This window comes from Liolophura sinensis, chromosome 8 (genome assembly GCF_032854445.1).
Source record: "Liolophura sinensis isolate JHLJ2023 chromosome 8, CUHK_Ljap_v2, whole genome shotgun sequence".
In the NCBI taxonomy this organism is placed as follows: domain Eukaryota; kingdom Metazoa; phylum Mollusca; class Polyplacophora; order Chitonida; family Chitonidae; genus Liolophura; species Liolophura sinensis.
The window spans coordinates 41,227,337-41,248,569 of NC_088302.1; the positions used below are offsets into that span (position 1 = coordinate 41,227,337).

The 21,233-nt window shown below is 44.7% G+C and overlaps 2 protein-coding genes across 2 annotated transcripts; one reads left to right on the forward strand and one right to left on the reverse strand.

The window, feature by feature from the left end:
• Positions 1-335: 335 nt before the first annotated feature.
• Positions 336-7,745, reverse strand: LOC135473528 (organic cation/carnitine transporter 2-like). The gene is made up of 9 exons (XM_064753380.1): positions 7,611-7,745; positions 5,912-5,971; positions 5,044-5,249; positions 4,185-4,445; positions 3,849-3,983; positions 2,546-2,631; positions 1,906-2,014; positions 1,249-1,321; positions 336-482 (listed from the first exon to the last, which is right to left on the reverse strand). Exons 1-9 carry the CDS (start codon positions 7,743-7,745, stop codon positions 336-338), a joined length of 1,212 nt encoding a protein of 403 aa, XP_064609450.1.
• Positions 7,746-11,136: 3,391 nt separating this feature from the next.
• On the forward strand, positions 11,137-11,556 carry LOC135473529 (uncharacterized). The gene has a single exon (XM_064753381.1). It carries the CDS (start codon positions 11,137-11,139, stop codon positions 11,554-11,556), a length of 420 nt encoding a protein of 139 aa, XP_064609451.1.
• The last annotated feature ends 9,677 nt before the right edge of the window (positions 11,557-21,233 follow it).

Consider the following 21,233-nt stretch of genomic DNA (forward strand, 5'->3'; position numbering starts at 1 on the left):
TGACATCAATTTTCTGAATTTGACAGTCATGATGGTAAAGATGCGAGAAATACATATAAAGTAATCCCAATATATTTAGGTTGTACAACAACAACAACATCGTTCGTTCATGACGCTAGAGAATTCACAAAACCATGAATAGGACTATACCGACAACTGACAGTTATGATCAAAAATTTCCTTATGTTAAATTTTCTCTTCTCAACTCCCGAAACAAAAAAAGACATATCCCCGGTTTTTGAACCGTAATTTGTCATGGTATCATCACAGCTATCTACATATTTACATACTGATAGTGCAGTGTACAAGTATTAACAACGATACATAAATAATCATTAACTTCTCTTCTCCCAGTTTTTAATCTCCTCGATTGTTTGAGGTAACTCTTTGTCCACGGTCTCCGTCAGTAGAAGCAGAAGAAAGCCAACCCCAATACAACAGCTGCCGTAAATAGTGCCTGGGAGCCAGGGGTAGTAATCAATCTACAACGTCACAAAAACACAACAGGCCATAGAGCATAACACAATATACAATATCACAAAACATACAACAGGTGATAGGGCATAACACCATCTACAATATCATAAAATACACAACAGGTCATAGAGCATAACACAATATACAATATCATAAAACACACATCAGGTCATAAGGCATAACATAATCTACAACATCACAAAATACACAACAGGTCACAGAGCATAATACAATATACAATATCACAAAATACACAACAGGTCATAGGGCATAACACCATCTGCAATATCACAAACCACACATCAGGTTAGGGCACAACACGTTATACCGTCCATCCATATGAGGCATTGCAATAAACAAGTGTTTTAATATTTTCAGTACCACAATTTTTGTATCCGTAATGATTACAGGAATGTGCTGATCAATCGTCAATCACATAAATGTCGTGACAAATAATCACAAAAGATTAGGGGGATGCACAGTGTAGGCTCTGGCGCAGCTCAGCCGTTGAGTCCCGCCCCACTCACTCAGTGGTCCTCAACCAACATCCCATCCTGCAGACAAAGTGTAAGACGCCACCATTTAGATGCACCAACACCTACAGAGATACCTGGAGATGAACTCAGGCCATAGAACTACTTTGAGCCTACGTAGCTGTGTAGTGTAGATCTTGGGTTGGGGGGCCAGGTTCCATATTGCTAGGATAGAATTTTGGCAAATCAAGTAAATTAATGATTACATGCGATCATAAATTTAAACGTGTACACTTACCACAATTGTGGCGAAGGGAGCCAGCATCCCTCCAATCCGAGAAGAAGATGATGCTATGCCAAGGCCAACACTCCTAAGAAATTAAGGAATTATAAAACTTTTTGCAGAAGTCATCGAAGATACATTGAATATATATATATATATATATATATATATATATATATATATATATATATATATAGATGATGGACAGCACTTACAACGAATAGGAACTCCTCTGTATCATTTGGACATGGTCATGTTCATCGCACATGTATATATCTTTTTGTAATATACGTTTTTGCCAAATGATGCCCCCATCTGAAGTTTATTATAGGTGTAATTATGGTTGATCATTACTGAGGCTTAAATGTAGATAGTTTTTTTACTTTCGTAGTGTTGCAAATCCATTTTTATCTTCCTTTTCTGGTTTTAAAGTACTCCTAAGTATGGTAGGTACAAATTTTAACACATCTCACGTACAAACTGTACCAAGGGCACAACCTAATATCCATAGGCTTTCTTGAAAACCTTTTTTGGCACTGCCACCTTGCCCTATCTTGTTTCATACTGCACTGATCTACGGCGCATATTGAGATCATACGATCGAAGTGTGCATACAATGCTTGGGGGGGGGGGGACGGGAGGGGGTGGTGGAGGGGAATTGGCTTGTCTTACCTGAGGTTGGTCGGATACAGTTCCGGTGTGTACTGGAACAGTGTTCCCCAGGACATAGAGATGCCGAACTTACCGACCACTGTAAGTCCCGTCACCCAGCCAGAGGGACCTGCCGCGAGAAATACGTGACAGTGTAACGCGAAAAACCGGGATAACAAATTGCTTCCAGTCTCATTATTACACGTATGTATGGGTATCATCTTAAAACAATTTAAAATGTAGTCTATACATCTTAAAGGAGAAAAAATTGTAAATATAAATTTTAGTAATATTCTTCATAATAACTGTTCTGAAATGCTCTGTAATTGAGAAACACCATAATTTATGTCAGAGAGTAAAATTTTTGGAAATTGGTACGCTCCCCTTTATAACAGTCTTCTGGCCCTCATTTCGATAAAGGTTGTTCTCGTCTGTGACCAGGAGGGTCGTGTACACATCTCTTACGCATATGTGTTAACGTCAGAAGGTTTATCAGGTGCCTCGTGACGAGCGTTGGTTTGTTTTCAGCGACCTCTATGCATTAACACGACTGAAACCATCTTAGTGCATAATTCTCAAGTACTGCGTTAACCACCAATCAAACAAATGAGACAGTAGTAGGCATATGCTCTCGCTGGTCGCCTGTCTATCTAAATCTTACCCAGGTATGTGTTGATAAGGGCTGCTGACAGTAAGGCGGACCCTGCGATGAAATGACTCACGATACAGGTCGTCCTTCGGCCGATTCTGTCAACATATATAAAAAACTGTTAGTGGTTCTCTTATGTGTGGTTGTCTTTCAGCATTCAGGTTTCTTTTTACAGATCCCAGTGTCAGAATATTTATAATACTGCGTCTTTAGAAACGACGCTGAAGATGTCAAAAACGGCGACCCAGCCATATTCCCGGCATACTGTCTTCGAACCAACAACCTCTTAGCCTTTACCATTTGGCTAAGCGTCGAAACATATTTGTATACCAGCAGTCAACCAGAATGGACGTTTCCAGTCAATAATCGCAAAATCAATTTCCAAAACAAAGTTCAATACAACCGCTAAAGAGTACCATATGTAAGAAATTATAACACATACTTGCAAGGAGAAGCAGTTTTAAGTGCTATGTATCTCACTTGCGCTTTCATTACAGGTTATGTATTCGACGTAGTGATCATATTCAACAACATAACATACAGCCCCAAGCTCGGGGTTAAGCGGAATAAGACACAGCTATGAAGCGAAGCTGAGGAGATTGTGGAGTACCAAAATTGTATAATATAAAATCTTAGGTATATTACCCAATTCTGTACTGTAGTTACCAATTAATTAAGCGTGTTTCTTTGTCATCGTGATCTACTACGAGTGTTTGGGTTAGAACATCAGTTACCAAAATAGTTTGGATTATATCACCACTTTATGACCAAATTTGAATTACAACATCAGCTTGTGGCCAAATTTGAATTACAACACCAGCTTGTGGCCTAAATTGAATTTTATAACTCAAGCTTATGGCCAAATTTGGATTATAATACTGGCCTATGGCAAAGGTTGGATTAAAACACCAGCTTCTGGCAGAGTTTACGTTAACAGTTTCTGACAGAGTTTGATTTGTAAAAACAGCTTCAGGCAGAGTTTTAGGTTTTAATATCAGCTTAATTCAGAGTTTTGGGTTGTATTAGCAGCTTCATTCAGAGTTTTGGGTTGTAATAGCAGCTTCAGGCAGAGTCTGGGTTGTATTAGCAACTTCATTCAAAGTTTTGTGTTGTAATAGCAGCTTCAGGCAGAATCTGGGTTGTATTAGCTTTTAGTAGAGTTTAGGGTGTTATATCAAATTCTGGTATATACAGTTAGGATTGTAAAACCAGGTTCTGTCACAGTTCAGGTTGTAACACGAACATCTTGCTGAGTTTCGGCCATAATATTAACTTCTGTTAGAGTAAGGGTTGTAACACTGGCTTCTCTTCTCACCTTTGCATAGTGAAATAGGAAATAATTCCAGCAGGCAGATTGGCCACCAAGATGAGGAAGTAGTTCAAGAACCTGTCTCCAGACAGTTTGGCGGCTGTCAGGGAAAGGCCGAAAGAGGTCCCTGCATTGACAATCCTAAAAAAGAGAATATACATGAGGTAGTGCACAAGGGGCAGTTAACTATTATTCAGTACTCTTCAAGGAAAACGAACGTTGCTTTAGCTTGACATCAAGTGTATTCTCTCTCTCTTTCTCTCTCTCTCGGCATGACAAATTTATAAAGCTACCAGTCTCACAGACATTTGTAGGGTCGCTAAAGCATTAATATTTTCTCACCAAGCAAAACACATTATAAAAGCCGTGTTTCGAAGTTTTCTGTGCCGAAACATATCGAGTAAGTTAGACTTCTTGTCAGTGTGCTGGTTGACACTGTTTTGGGATGTATGGAGGGCTATGGACTCAGCCAGGCAATTCTCTGTCACATCCAGGACGTGGTCTGGATGAATTCCATTCATCTTGGCCGCTTTATTTATGATACCCCTGGCTTCATCAGTTCGTCCGTTGGCCAGCAGCCATCTCAAAGATTCGTCCAAGAACCTAAGTCAAACAGAACAAGACAAGTTTATTCCGCTTTGAAATATAACAAGAAACTTCAAGGGTGTGCCTTCACTGTAGTCCCGTTTTACCAGTATTCGTGGGGAGGGGGGGGGGGGAGTGGTGGAAAATAAGGGGTAGAGATGGTCGTTCAGTCTAACTTTGGCTGCAGATACCTTGTCTTTCACAAACGTGACGTGCATGTCTGTACATCAGTCGAGGTAAAGTTCGTCATTAACAGGACACACTCGCACAATGACCCAGTAGCCTCTCACCAGTGCGGCTATGAAGTTCTGGTCAGACTGGTCTACTCTGCGGTCTTATTTAGTACGGCCTACCAGAAACCTGTGGATAGTCGTGAATTTCCGACCCGGTTTCTTCTGACCATAATACTGAGAGATGTCGTGATATATCATTGAGTACCGCGTAAAACACCAATTAACAAATGAATAAATAAAAATAAATAAATAAATAATTAAATCAATCAATCAATCAATAAATAACTAAATAAATAAATAATAAATAAATAAATAAATAAATATTACGACGGTGTCTACTTTTATGCTTGTAATACCATCAAGGCCTCCACAGGCCTACTCACAGCATGTTTGGTATTAGAGTGGCAACAGTGGCCACCACCGTGGTGAGCTGAAAGTATCTCCAGTTATAATCCTTAAAGCCATAAGCCAATGCGACCAGCACACAGAGAAAAGCAGTCCAGAGAAGTAGTCCTAGCATATGGATTGTCGCTCTCCTCGACCTGGGTAGCACCTCGAGCGGCATCACTTGTATCGCCATCATATGAACCTATATACAGATATATTTACAGTCGTTTTACTGTGAACAGTGGCCGTAAGTATTATGTATATTGCTGCACTATAGGTGTAGACAATTAATTAATTTTACTGGACGTTGGTGTAGAATATGAAAGTGTTTCCCTTATGTACAATCGATGATTATAGTTTCGCCACCTTCGTGGCTTTGTGGTTAGCGTGCTAGCGCAGAACAATGAGCCAAGAGCCTTTCACCAATGCGATTGCCGTGAGTTCGGGTCAGCTCATGCTGGTTTCCTCTCTGGTCGTACATGGGAAGGGCTACAAGGAACCTGTGTATGGTCGTGGATTTCTTCAGGGCTCTGTCCGGTTTCCTCCCATCATAATGATGACCGCCAAGGTGAAATATTCCTGAGTACGGCGTTAAACCCCAATAAAATGAATAAATCAAATGATTACAGCTTCACTTGTGGCAACTTGAAGTTTAAACACGTGTAAAAATGACTGAAATCCTTATGCCGACCTACCTGTTGAACAGCGCCGAGGACAAAGCCGATAAGGGTGAAGACAAGAATGCTTGGGGCGAAGGCAGTGCCGACAGTGACAAGCAGCATAATCCACTGATTGATCAAGCACACCTTCTTCCGGCCAAATCTATCCGCCAGGGAGGTGAAAACAGTAGCCCCAAATCCCTGCAATCACTAGCACGGTCTGAGTCAGCTGCGCCTGGTAGCTCTTATCACATACCAAGTCCCACTGAAACAGGAGCTATGTAAATCACATTCTCAGTCATACGGCAAGTCTCACTGAAACAGGAGCTATGTAAATCAGATTTTCAGTCAGACGGCAAGTCTCAAGGAAACAGGTGATATGTAAATCAGGCTCTTGGTAATACGGCAAGTCTCACTGAAACAGGCGAATTGTAAATCAGGCTATCGGTCATACGGCAAGTCTCACTGAAACAGGTGATATGTAAATCAGGCTATCGGTCATACGGCAAGTCTCACCGAAACTGACAAGACGTAAATCTGACTCTCAGTAACAGAGTACGACTCACTGAAATAATCGATGTGTTAAAATTATATCAGTCACACACCAAGATCAAATGTATTTGTAAAATTAATCATGTCATGCGTTCCATTAAAACAGACTAATAAACTTCACCGAAATCAAAGTCGCACGAAAATTTTACTGAAAGAAAAGACGAGCGAAAAAAAGTCATACACAAATCTCTCCAAAACAAATGACGCGTAAAATTAACCCACATTCAGTCCCACTGGACATTCAGTCGCACTTTCAGTCGCACGTTCAGTCCCACATTCAGTTCCACTGGACATTCAGTCCCACCTTCAGTCCCACTGGACATTCAGTCCCACCTTCAGTCCCACTGGACATTCAGTCCCACCTTCAGTCCCACTGGACAATCAGTCCCACATTCAGTCCCAATGGACATTCAATCACACATTCAGTCCCACCTTCAATCCCACTGGACATTTAGTCCCACGTTCAGTCGCACGTTCAGTCCCACATTCAGTCCCACATTCAGTCCAACTGGACATTCAGTCCCACCTTCAGTCCCACTGTACATTCAGTCCCACCTTCAGTCCCACTGGACATTCAGTCCCACATTCAGTCCCACCTTCAGTCCCACCTTCAGTCCCACTGGACATTTAGTCCCACATTCAATCCCACTGGACTTCAAGTCCCTGAGGATATTTTTGAATTTCGCACAAGTCCAAGTGAAATATACCATGTGTAACATTAACCCTATAAGAGACACACCAAGTCCCTCCGAAACAGAGCACGTGTAAAGTTATCTTATTCAGACACAAGCCCCAGTGAAATATACCATGTGTAACATTAACCCTATAAGAGACACATCAAGTCCCTCTGAAATAGAGCACGTGTAAAGTTATCTTACTCAGACAAAAGTCCCAGTGAAATATACCACTGGTAACATTAAAACACTCAAATCAAGTCCAACTGAAAAAGACAGTGTATAACTATTCAAGTCTCACTATAGGACAAGAAATGTAGAAATGACAACCAATGCCCAATAGATAAATACAATGGGGGAAATGCAGTCTGACAACGGCAGTTCCACCAAGACCTGAAGTAAAATCCCATTTTAACTATCCTGAGGTGACAAGAAGTTATTCATGAAACGTGTGGGAGAACGCCACTGGAACGCCATGCTGCCCCACTCAGTCAATTAACAAGATAAGGGATACTACTAAAGGCATTAAATATGACAATTCTTGGGCTTGAACCCCGGACCTCTCACTTACAAGTCCTACACTCAAGCCGGCCACTAAAATCGGGTTGTTGTGAGGGGTGAGTTGGTGAAGGTAAACAAAGGATTATACTTTTCATGTCTGCGCACACAGCTTGTTACCTCGGTGATGGAGGTGGAATGTTTGTGTAGATCGTATTCATATCCCGAGTCACAACGTCCTGTCTCCGTCATAGTGCCATTGATGAGGTCTACAAGTCCCAGACACGTCTTGTGATAGGCTGTGTCCACACTCATGTTGGGTGTCACGTACATGTGCGCCCGGGACGTCACATTCACGACGGACTGACACCATAACGGAGGCTGGTAACCTGAATGACCGATTAACCGAAATTTCATTGGATCACTTTAGCCAAGAAATATAAATTTAATCAGTCGAGCATGAAAGCTCTAGAAGGATGATAATCTAGCGCTGACCAAAGGCCTAAACTTCATACCTTTGCTGAGAATCAGACATCGCTATCTCATCACTGATTACTGATTACCCCCACCCCCCCACCCAAAAAAAAAGCTCGCTAGCATAGAAAGAATCTATGCGCAATGCGCCGCGCACTATAAACCTTGCATATGACGCCCATGTCACCCGATCTCTACATTTATATTAGCTCTCGGCAAGGGAGTTGTGAGCTAGAACTCTTCTATCACTGAAGGTAAAAGAAAATACTTCTGTATCATGTGACCTGTCATAAATGTCAGGTAACCGTTATTGATCACATTTACTATGTATAACATGGGCGTATGAATAAAGTTTCACAGAAAAGTTATTTAGGGGCAGAACGACGATAGTAAAAACGACGTGCTGAACTTTTTGAACTTTCCAAAGGAAATAGGTGTCATTTGTGCCTCTGGAACACCGTGAGATAAGTGTTTCTTTCTCAGTGTGGCTAATTGTCTTGACCATAGTTGCCCTAGGCCTGGTTTAAGATAGTTTAACAACTACATTTCCAATCACTGTAAGTGCATTGTACACTTTGGATGTATGTCTCAAACTGACTTGATAATATACGGCTAGCAGTATATAATTCATATCCAGCCCAGTGGGTTAGTCGGTAGTTAGCAGCTATGGTTTTTTCTCCTTGAACAACTTGATTATTGAAACATCAATGGGATTCTCTCCAGTTCTAGTAGTGGTGCGAAAGTGTGAACACTGTATGTAATGACAGCACAGCGTTTTTCATAATTATACAAACAGTTGCGTCTAATAAATTGCAACTAGTATGCCTGCCTTATTTTTACCTCATTCGGCTTAGGCCACTGCGACAAGTAGTGATATTTTAAAGCATGTACATGTACATGAACAGTTAAATTAAAACTTAACTGAGGTACCCATATGTCAATTATCACACTTTTGTAGCTAATCTGGATTTACTCTCCAATATAGTGAATATATTGTATAGCACTATATCTTGTCATTTCTATAGTCCAATGATAGATTACGGAGAACGTGTAACCGATACGAATGCAAGCCTACATATATACTGATTTGTGAATCACAGAGGAAACAGAAAAAAAACCAACTTTAATAAATTTTAGTTTCTCAGTAGCAGGGTGGTCTAAAGCCCCGGATCCTGAAAACCAGAATGTAACCTCTGTAGAGAGGTCACAGATTCAAAACTGTTTCACGCTGGTGTCTGATCTCGTGTGAGAAAGGCCTGACAGTATAGTTTACATACTTCCCGCTACACTGCCAACGGGACAGAATATTGTGTAAGAAGTAAAGTTTACCATGCATTAAACACCTGATTATCGGTATCAGGTTTACACCTTATGGCTAAATTGTAGGCCTGACATGTAGACATGAACGTTGTGTTTCATTTGCCCAGGTACGCAGCAACTAACCCCCGGCTTTTGTAAGGTGCCAGCAGGGTCCTATTTAGCATTAGTATTCCTTCAGGACTGGGCTGCCTCTTTTGTCTATTTCTGACCTGGAAGCCAGCATTTCATACTATCAGTTTACACTTCGTCGACATACATTAGGCTGCGTTTCCACCAAGTTCCACGTGTCTTGTGTCTCGTGTCATGTGTCATGACACATGACACTAGCGGTTTCCACCGGATTTCACATCGTACATGTCATATATGCATGTCATTCTACCTTTGTTCGCCATGGGTGACAGTTCAGGTTCATCTGATGAGGAAATTCTTGCTCTATGCCTGTTGTACCGTCGAGCAAGGAAGAGAAACCGGAGCAGGCGCTCAATATGGTGCAGGGACCATTATTTATTGCGTCCAGAAAGGGGCGAATTTACAAGAACGTTTCGCCATCTCATGGACAATCCAGACAGAGAATTATTCTTCAATTACACACGAATGTCGTACGAAACCTATGCAGAATTGAAACAACTAGTCTTACCTCACCTGCAACCAATTGGAACCAACTACAGAGAAGCTATACCAGGAGAGCAGAAGCTCATCCTTACACTCAGGTAAGCAGCGAAAAGTTAACATTTGATAATGTTTTATTCAATCAAAACCATGAAAGTAAAATATCAACATCAAATGGAAACACTGCAGTTATATTTTTTAAAAATTATAAAGAAAAACAAAACATTGCATATCTCATGCAGAACATAAATTGTGATTCTTTGGCACATCAAGGTAACGATATGATATTTGGTAATATTTGACCAATTTACAGCAGAACAATCAACATCAAGTTCGATCATTGATCAGTTTCAATTTGGATTATTTAACACCTCCAAAAATGATTCTTGGCTGTAAACTGTCCCAGAGCTGGTGGAGACGTCACTGGAAGTTCCGGGGTTATTCATGTTTGGTGGCATTACTTCTTGTGTGAAGTAGATTGGTTGGGGCACGGGCTTTGAAACTTCTTTCAGATCTCTCAAAACCTTCAGCTGGAACTCAATAAACTGGTCATCAGTTAGGGACTGTACTTTTGGCATTAAGGATTTGAAGAATCTCATTCTTGGACATTCCCGAGCAACAGATTTCTCATCCAACCTTCTTTTTAATGATTGGAATAAGGCAGTTTCTGATTCTTCGGCACGACGTTTGGAACTGCATTTCTGTTTGACGACGCTTTCAGTTAAAGTCGGCTTGAGGACTGATGGTGTTGATGCTTTTACCGCCTGCTCCAGTATACTGACGTTGTCGTCAACACTGCAACCAGACTCGTTCAGCTCTTCGACATCATCATTGTTGGTACTGAGATTTCCTGTGGTGGACCTTTTGTCCTTGACGATTTTAAGGAATCTCATACTTTCCATGAACACCCACGGCTTCGAACTTCCAGCTCCATCACCAGATCTATTTTTCATGCGTTGTAGTGCGTTGTTATAACTTCTTGTAAGTGATGTCCATGTATCCTTTGCAGTAACACCTGTAACAAATAATATTGCATTAGCCGATAGTTTTCATAAATCAAATATGGTATGAGCTTAGTCAAGGATTTTGGTGTGAACCCTGATTTATATCATTCTTATTACAATCATAATGACAGCTGTATATTAAGTATAATAATACTATGCTTTCCTTTTTTTCCAGATGTCTCGCAACTGGTTCATCATTTGCCTCGATGACTGTACCCTTCCATATGTCCAAGACTTCGATAGCTCGGCATGTACTAGCAACCTGTGAGGTCCTATGGAAAGTACTTCAGCCTATCGAAATGCACATTCCAAATGAAGACAAGTGGAAAAGTTTGGCAAAAAGATTTGGAGATTTGTGGGATTATCCATTTGCTATAGGCAGTCTTGATGGTAAACACGTGGCATTGGTTAACCCGATGAACAGCGAATCACTTTTCTACAATTACAAAGAGTATCCCAGTATTGTGCTTTTGGCACTCAGTGATGCTGATTCGTGTTTTACATTAGTAGACTGTGGACAGTACGGACGAGTGAGTGATGCAGGTGTATTCCAGGCCTCAAGAATAAGCCAGCTTCTTGACCAGGAGAGGTTGAACATACCGGATGAGTCTTTCATGGTCAGTACCACAGAGAAACGGATACCGTTTCAGGTTGTTGGAGATGAAGCCTTTCCATTGAAAAAAAAACCTCATGAAGCCATATGCAGCCAGAACGCTTGACAGAATTAAGCGGATTTACAATTATCGGCACTGTAGAGCTAGACGTCCAGTTGAGTGCACTTTTGGCATATTGGCAAAGAAGTTTGAGATTTTTCAACGCCCAATGCGCCTACAACCAGACAGAGCAATTACAGTTACTAATGCATGTACTGTTCTGCACAATTTCATCCGTAGAAGAGATGGACATATGATAGATCGGACATCAGAAATTAACTATGAAATCAGGCCTAACAATGAACAAGGATTGATGAATCTGCGCCCTCAGCAGGGTGGCAGAAACTCAGATGAGGCCACAGAAATACGTGATCTGATTGCTGCATTTTTCAACGATCCTCGCGGCAGTGTCATGTGGCAAGATCAGAATGTGTTCCGAAATGTCCTTCTTCCTGAGGACTAGAAAGTCAAAACAATTTGAAACTATTTGCAAGCAAAACACTGTTCATAAATTAGTGTTTATTTGTACTTTTTGATGAATAAAGTTTAGAAATTTCAAATACCTGTTTCTGGTGGTTGGAGCATTTCTTCTATTTTTTCCCATACTTGTTTCCGCTGATCTTTATTCTTATAATCCCTATGTCTGGGATCCCACAAAAGTGGGGTTTTCTGGACGAGGGATATCAGGTTATGTTTGTAGTAATTCATGTTTAGAAGTTGCAACACATGGCGTGAAAACGAAAGTAAAAGCTGGGGAAAACCCAGGGGAACCCCCTATCAGAAAGCAAAACGTGACACGAGACAAGAAAAAGAATGAACATGTTCATTCTTCGAAAACGTGTCATGTCACGCGAGACATGATACACGCGACACGTGACATTGGTGGAAACGGTTCCGACCAAAATCATATGTTTCTATTTCTTGTCACGTGACACGTGACATATCACGTGTCATGTGAAACTTGGTGGAAACGCAGCCTTATGTATGTATGTATGTATGCTTGGGGTTTAACGTCGTACCTTATAATTTTTCAGACATCTGACGACTAGAGGTAATTAGGTAATTATAGACTGTTCCCCTGCTGGCACGGCGAGTGGCTCAGTTGGTTAGCGCGCTAGCTCAGCGTAATGACCCAGGAGTCTCTCACCAATGCGGTCGCTGTGAGCTTCATTCACGGCTTTTAACATCAATATTAAAAATGCACACACTGTGTAAAAGTTTCATGCTCAACTTTGCCCTTTTGCCGTATAGACGCCCTTTGAACACAGTATGAACATAAAGCGGTGCATTTACGAATAAAAAATTCTGTGGTAATTTCACACTCTTTCAGCACCAATAAAACTATAAGAATCCTAATGGCTGACGATAATAAGGTCACTAAGCTACTCTTGCGCATGTCAAAACACTCGAATTTTTGTTCCTGAAATTCTAAACGATTACAAGGTAAGGCAACACGTGGTCGACCATGCATTTGCACACTGTTATGCGGTAATGGGAAATATCCCACAAACTCGTTTTTGTAAAAACGTTATATTACGGACATTTTCGTAAAGTAAGTTCTGTTAGTACCCGCTTTACTGCGTACGGTGGCTAATATGACTCAAACTAGGCCAAAGGAGGATTGAGAGTTTTGTAAAAACAAACTGGCAAAAAGGCAGCTTTTGTGACAAATTATTTACTATAGCATAAGGTTGTTGTTAACAATGCTGTCAATGTTATTTCTGTCATATCAAGACAGTGTCTCTTTGAATCAGATCAGTCCCAATGCAGGGACATTTATACGCACTAGAATAAGTATCAAGAATGCACAATTTGCAGTTTTCAAAGTGACGCGGCTTTCGCGAGAAAACAGGTCTCTTACTTAAAGAGTTGGTGCTCAGCTAATTTATAGAGTGCGTCTCTATAAACAAGCAAAAAAAAAAAACAAACAAACAAAAAAAAAAAAACAAAAACAAAAGAACAACTTATTGTTAGACGCACTATACCACTAACAGATCACCAACTTCTAAAGTGGGACATTCGGTTTCTACCCCGCCACGTTATACTCAAGGCTATGGCAGTTCGTATATGTTATTAAATATTTCTGACAGGATTGCTTACCAAGAAATACGTAGATATAGAGCTGGAAAGAGGCTGGGAAAGCCAGGGATTTGACCAGCGCCATCTGCAAGATCTGGTAACTACCCCATACTCCTAACGCCTTGAATAACTGATCGATCTTCTTACCCTGGGTTTCTATCGACATCTTGCCAGAGGACACAAAAATCACACCTGATGTTGGGAATTATCTATCAAAAACAAAGGTGAAAACTTCAAACATGTCACTCATATAGATGTAACATAAACTAACCAAAACAGTAATGCTTAATCAGCCAGTAGGTAACGTGATTCGACAAAGTCGTCCACAATAAAGCACAATACAGATATAAACCTACGCTATCCTGTGGCCTATGAACAGTAATGGGTTTACGTTCACATTTCGTCAGAGGTTCATAGCAAAAGATCGAAAAGAAAAACTTCACGCATGAGACGACAAGCATAGGACAACCCAGACTTCGGTCCTTGAATATGTTTATAACGAGATGTTAGAGAAGCTTAATGTAATATATTCTCCCCACAAGCCGCCACATTCTCTCAGTGCGCCCTCATTCCCCGTACGCCTAACAGAAAAAACGGCATATCGGATTTCAGTGTTTTATGTCTGACATGAAGAGCAGAACAAAATCAGTTCAAACGATATTCAAATTGTGGCAGTTGGGTAATAGTTTAATATAATCTTTCAACAAAGGAGTGATGTCTTGTTCAGGTGTAATGGAGATTCACATTTTCGCTATGGAGTCAGCCATACTTCTACGTAAATAACGTTTAGGTTACATGAGGTTACTTGATTTTCCGTACTATTTAAGCAGAAAATTTATCAGCTTCAAATCTCCACGTATATATATGTCCACTAATTAAGTTCGCGCTGTGCCATGAAATGCCACCACCAGCAACTCGTACATTTCTCTACTGCATTTCAAAAAAATCAACCTAGCATGACTACCATTTTGGAGCTGGGGCTGCTGAATATGAAGAAATAGCATTTATGTATGTATGTATGCTTCGGGTTTAACGTCTTATCTTATAATTTTTCAGTCATCTGACGACTAGAGGTAATTAGGTAGTTATAGACTGTTCTCCTGCTGGCACGGCGAGTGGCTCAGTTAGTAGTATACAGAGTATAGGTTCTGGCGCACCCTCCCTTTGGCAAATAGAGGCTCCCAGCCCCTTCTCGTGAAAAGATATAAGAACCAGTAGTATACACAACGCCGGTTCTGGCGCACCCTCCCCTTGGCAAATAGAGGCTCCCAGCCCCCATTCCCTTCCCTGCTTCTGGGGGTAGTATACACACTATAGGTTCTGGCGCACCCTCCCCTGGGGGCCCTACCCAGAACAAATAGAGGCCCCCACCCCCTTCTGGGGTTCTATTAGACATACCCATTGCATCAGATAGGCTTCTACACCAATTGTGTATACAACAACATGTGAAAGGGTTACAATAATTGCCGGTGGCTTCTCATCGGCTCCACGGAGCTCTGTGGTAAGAGTTGTGGGGGTCTGCGGGGGTCACCTATACCGTCTGCGGCAGGGTCCTGGCACCCAGCCATGTATTAGCTGTGGTCGGGGCGTTAAAAACCGATTTCGGCTTTGCATGGCCTGCGGACATAATAGGGTCCAGACGCGTGAAAGGAAGTGGAGGCACAAGGCTTTCTTGGACGAGTTCAAACGGCTGGCGGCTATAGAAATTTACAATTAGAGAGCCGTGTGCATAGTTACACCGACTCGTACAATGAGGCACAATCAAAAAGCGCGAGCACTACGGGAGGAGTTTGAGGAGCTCCTAGGTGTGCGGCCAAAGTACCCATGGTCCCGCAATGCCGTGGAAGAATTGCAGGGGATCCTCGACAGGCATAAAACGGCTGTGGCTGAGTGGAAGCGGCTGCAAGACAGCAAGAACTCCCGAAGTAACGAGGAGTTGAAGCAAGACAACAAGAACTTCCTCAGTAACGAGGAGTTGGATTAATTTCTAGGTGGAATACAGGGTGAAAAGAAACTAGAATTCATTAACACCGGCAGGGCCATAAGGAATCTCCTCCAGATCTGGCAGATGGTCGTACCCGAAGGTGTTTGGACAGACCCCGTAGCCTTCTTAGAAGAAATTCGAGCCAGTATTCGCCAGAAGCTAGAAGAAGTGATCCTGGCACTCAACGGGGTTAAGTTCCAACTAGGCCTCAGGGTTCAGCTGCGAAAGGCCCACGCCAATGGCAGTGAAGAGTATACCAGCCCAGTACTCCACAGCAAACAGGAGGTCCTCCTAGAGGTCGGTGTCATTGATGGTGCTCTAGATAAGGTCTTCCCCACCCTCCAGGAGGCGCTAGAAAAATGGACGCAGCGAGGGTCAGGGTGGGCTGTAAATAGCGTGCAAACACTCTGGCTTGACATTGCAAGGTATCAGTCGCTGAGAGGCGGGTCCTACATCCCCCTACCTGCAGTTATGAGTAACAAGAAAGCAGTCATCAACGTGAAGAACAAAGACGACGACTGCCTCCGATGGGCACTCCGGTCTGCCTTATTTCCAGCCGCCCGGGACCCTCAGAGACCAACAAAGTATCCCACCAATGATGGTCTTGACTTTGGGGGGATCGACGCCCCCATGCCCATCTCTCAGATCCCTAAAGTGGAGGAAAAGAACGATCTCGCCATCAACGTGTTCGGGTGGGAAAGGGTGTGATCGTGCACCGTCTCAGCAAGCAGCCCGGCGACACGTCCTGAATCAATCTGCTGCTGATTGAGAAGGCAGGCAAATTCCATTATACGTGGATAAAAGACCTCAATCGGCTCCTATACCAAGAAAGTAAGGCGCCAAATCGCAAACACTTCTGCGAGCGCAGCCTACACGGCTACAAAAGGGAGGATCTGCTCGAGGCGCATAAGCCGGAATGCCGAGGGATTGGCCAGACGGCGGTGAGGGTGGAGATGCCCCAGGAGGGGGAAAACAAGTTCTCCTTCCAGATCCACCACAAACAGCTACCGGCGCCGTTCATCATATATGCCGACTTTGAGGCTCTGACCAAAAAGGTTGAAGGCCCGCCGCCCAGCCCCACAGAGAGCAGCACTCAAAAGACTCAGTACCACGAGCCCTGCAGTTACTGCTATGTTGTGGTGCGTTGCGACGGCCACACAAAATACCTTCCATACCTGTTGAGCGTGGATGTAGTCCTCATCGCTAATGCCTCCGACTTTGAGCTTACTGTAGAAAGTCTCTTTAGGTGGGAGGCTGGACTCGTCGAATCGCTCCCAGGAGTCCATATACTAATAGGGGTAGACGCCCTTGCGCATGAGTAGCTTACGTTTCTTTTCGGCAGGCTCATACCGGGCTGTGATGTGGAAAGCCTCAGGTTTGTTCGCCTCTACCAGATTGTCAAGGGAAGCCTGTAAGAATTGAACGCTGTCGATGAAGCGGAGCTGCCCGGTGGAATACAGAGGCCCTACCGCGACTGAACACTTCCTCCTAGCTCTCCAACAGGAGGAGCGGGAAATCAAAAATGTTCTAGCCAACCCTACAGCCATGAGGATGACTCCCCAGGGCTGGCAGGCCCACAACATCGCCACAACCTGTCACGTGTGTGAGAAGCCTCTAGGCGTCGATTCTGTGCGCGATCACTGCCATATCACCGGCAAGTACAGAGGCGAGGCCCATAACGTATGCAACCTAAAGTTGCGGCTGGGTCCAAAGACAGCCATACTGGTAGTCTTCCACAACCTACGGGGCTACGACGGGCACCTCCTGATGCAAGCCATAAGTAGGGTGGAAGGCCGCATCTCCTGCATCCCCAACAACACGGAAAAGTATATCTCCTTCTCGCTGGGGCAGCTCCGCTTCATCGACAGCGTTCAATTCTTACCGGCTTCCCTTGACAATCTGGTAGAGGCTAACAAACCTGAGGTTCCCACATCACAGCCCGGTATGAGCCTGTCGAAGGAAAACGTAAGTTGCTCATGCGCAAGGGCGTCTACCCCTATGAGTATATGGACTCCTGGGAGGGATTTGACGAGTCCAGCCTCTCACCTAAACAGGCTTTCTACAGTAAGCTCAAAGTCGGAAGCATTAGGAATGAGGACTACATCCACGCTCAACAGGTATGGAAGGTATTTGACTGCGCCAATCTGGGAGACTACACAGACCTTTACTGCCGCACAGACAAGCTCCTGTTGGCTGATGTTTTTGAGGCCTGCCGGAAGACTTGTTTACGGCAGTATGGATTGGACCCCGCTCACTACTTTACGAGCCCAGGTCTCTCGTGGGATACGTTGTTCAAGAAGACCGGGGTAGAGCTGGAGCTGTTGACGGACTATGACCAACATCTCTTCATTGAGAAGGGGTTGCGAGGAGGATTCTCCATGGTAAGTAAGCGACACGCCAAAGCCAATAATCCACAGGTGGAGGGATACAACCCAGAAAGTCCAAACAGCTACTTCCAATACCTAGACGCCAATAAACTATATGTCTGGGCTATGAGTCAGTTCCTTCCAATGGGCGGCTTCCAATGGGTAGATGACGCGCGGCGTTTCGGTGAAACGATTGCTACCCACCCCCACGACAGTCCTTCTGGTTACATCCACGAGGTCGACCTAGAGTATCCGGCCGGCCTACATAACGCACATAACGGCTACCCATTAGCCCCGGAGCGTCTGGTGGTCCAGAAGGAGTGGATGTCAGACTATCAGCACGGCCTTCTCGGCCAGAAAGCGCCTATCGAGGTCGAAAAGCTGGTCCCCAACCTCCGCAACAAGGAACGGTACGTCCTGCACTACCGGAACCTACAGCTGTATCTATCTCTGGGAATGCGCCTGACAAAGGTTCACCGGGCCTTGAGATTCGCCTTGGATGGAACCCTATATCAGGATGAACACCGAGCTCCAAAAAACGGCCGCGAGTAAATTCGAGAAGAACCTGTACAAGCTAATGAACAACTCGGTCTTCGGAAAAACCATGGAGAACCTTCGGAAGCGTGTGGACGTCAAGCTGGTACGCTTTGGAGAAGACGACAAAATCCGACGCTTGATGGCCAGCCCGAGCTTCGCACGGGCAAACACATTTGATGATGACCTCGCAGCGATTGAGATGCACAAGACCCGTCTAATCCTAAACCGACCTATCTATGTTGGCATGAGCATTCTAGATCTCTCCAAGCACCTGATGTACGACTTCTACTACAACCACATGAAGGCCCAGTACGGAGAGCGCTGCCAGCTCCTCTACACTGACACGGATAGTCTGCTACTCGAGATTCAGACTGAGGATGTTTATAGGGACACGGCTGAGAATGCAAACCTGTACGACACCTCAGATTACCCACAAGGCCACCCCTTGCACAGCGTAGCACATATGAAGGTCTTGGAGAAAATGAAGGACGAGTGCGCGGGGCGGCCGATCGCCGAATACATAGGTCTGCGTCCCAAGATGTAATCCATTCTGGAGGCAGGAGGAGCCAACATTAAGAAGGCCAAGGGCGTGAAAAAGGCAGTTGTGGAAAAGCGCATCCGCCATAAGCAGTACAAAGAGGCCCTCTTCGAGAAGAAGATCTTCCGCCACGGTATGGACGTGCTGCAATCAGAGCGCCACCATATCTATGGACAGCACCTCCATAAGGTCTCACTGTCCCCCTTCGATAGTAAGCGCTGGATCGCCGAAGATGGTGTCCACACCTTGGCTTATGGCCATAGAGATGCGGCGCCCGCAGGATGGGCTGGAATGGACATCCTGATGGAGGAAATACCAGCGCCGTAGAACCCCATCCGGGGGAAGCTGAGTATCGGGAGGCACTATAAGCAACTCCTCACGAACAAATCCCCGTCGCGGGCCATCCGACGTATCGTCTAGATAGTACAGCACGGGTTCATTAGGCTTTGTGACAGAGCGACTAAGCCGATATATCTCTAAAGACCACACAGGATCAGTCGCGCGACGGCGGCCGCCCTCCAGCTCTCCAGGCTGGTAGAGATAACGAACGCCGACACCCTCAGGGATCTTCCGCTTACTAAGCCCAACGGGACGACCTGGAACCGTCGAGCACCCCTTTTGCCTTGATGGCGTCTTTCGGCTTTTTACTGATCAGTCTCGTTGTCTCGTTATTCAGAGCGGCCACAACAGAGGGCAGCCGAGCCATCCATTCAGTAGACCGATGTTCGGGAGGGAGGCGCATCTCCTGGGCGTACTGATGCCCAAAGAGCCGCTCAGCCAGAGTACGGTTGAAACGCTCCACTATGCCTTGGTCTCGGTGGATATCCACGCGGCCTCGGCGGACTGTGACATCGTGTTTGGCCAGCAGTTGGCTCACTGCACCCATGAACTCGCGCCCAGGGTGAACTTGGAGAAGCTTCGGCCATCAAAGGGGTCCCCGCCTGTAAATGCGTGAGAGAGCATCAGCGATTTCTTTGGAATCTTTAGTAGCTAGAGGTTCCGCCTCCTTGTAGCGAGAAGCGACATCAACAACTGTCAGCGCGTACAGCTTCCGGCCTGGCCGATCATGCGGTAGAAATAGTAGATCGGCTTGGTGGATGTCATTCGGCGTGGAAATATCGAACATAGGCCTCGGTATTTTTCGGGGACAGGGCAGGTATATCTGCCAGACAGCCTGCTTTTTCAGCCAGGCCCGGACCACATCTTCGGAGACTTTAGCCGCAGTGGCAAGTTTCTGGATGGCCGCGAGACCCTTCCAGTACCCACGAGGGCTGTAGTAGATAATTGCCTGGCGAGCAGACACCTTACTAGCCATGTCATCAAGGTATTCTAGCAGCCCTCTAACAGATTTGCGACAAAAAAGGTGTTAATCGTCGCGGCGTATTTGCGTGCGCAGAACCATCTCACTACTAAGATCGTGCCTGCCATACGGCGAGGAGCTCGATGGCGAGTCCGGCACAGTCAGTTCGGATTACTTGGTGAGTTTTGCGATTCCGTAACTCACACCCCAATCACACACATTCCCAGGATGACGAAGGTCATCTCGCGGTGTTTTTGGTCTTCACTAGGCACATAGAAATCGGAGAGCTGTGGCTCTTCCTCCAGCAGCGAATCGTGTGCATCGCGTGTAAGAGTTTTGCCCGTGACCCTAGAATACTCGCGGATTGCAGCGTCGACATCCCGGAACGTTTGGACAGCGTGGCCCTGGCGGCGGAGTTCATCGTTGATCCAGTCCAAGCGCTTAGTGCGCTTTCGGGCCCATTTTTTCTGGGCGGCTTGGAGCTGCTCTACAGCGCGGTCATGGCGCCTCCGCTCTTCGTCGACACCGGAACTCCTCAGCATCGAAAACATATAGCTGCTCCCGCTGAAGGCCAAAGCGTTTACGAGGGCGCCTCCCATCATCATTGCGATGGAGGCCATTACTACTGGATTATATTGGGAGGAAGGAGCCCTTGTTTTATTAGCAGTTCCTTCGAAAACATGGCCAGGCCTACATCTGCAATGACCATGCCGACGTCAAGGGGTGTAAAGTCCAGCTTCGGGAGGGCTCCTTTCAGGAAATCTGGCCGAGACGAGCGTACCCAGTAGCCAGGAGAGAGACCACAGCGGCGTGGTAGGCCGCGTTGACTAGTACTTTTCCGTCACTGGGTGGAATAGACATGCTGCTCTATATAGAAAGGTCAAATGGAGATTCTTTTCTTGCGGCGTGATATCTGCACCTCGTGCATGCGGCGTGATA

Coding starts and splice junctions, on each gene's coding strand:
- LOC135473528 (XM_064753380.1), bottom strand. CDS start 7,745: ATGAGTGTGGACACAGCCTATCACAAGACGTGTCTGGGACTTGTAGAC. Junction 3,984..4,184: donor TTTATAATGTGTTTTGCTTG/GTGAGAAAATAT, acceptor TCTCTTTTTTAG/GATTGTCAATGCAGGGACCT. Junction 483..1,248: donor CTCCCTTCGCCACAATTGTG/GTAAGTGTACAC, acceptor GTGACGTTGTAG/ATTGATTACTACCCCTGGCT.
- LOC135473529 (XM_064753381.1), top strand. CDS start 11,137: ATGCACATTCCAAATGAAGACAAGTGGAAAAGTTTGGCAAAAAGATTT.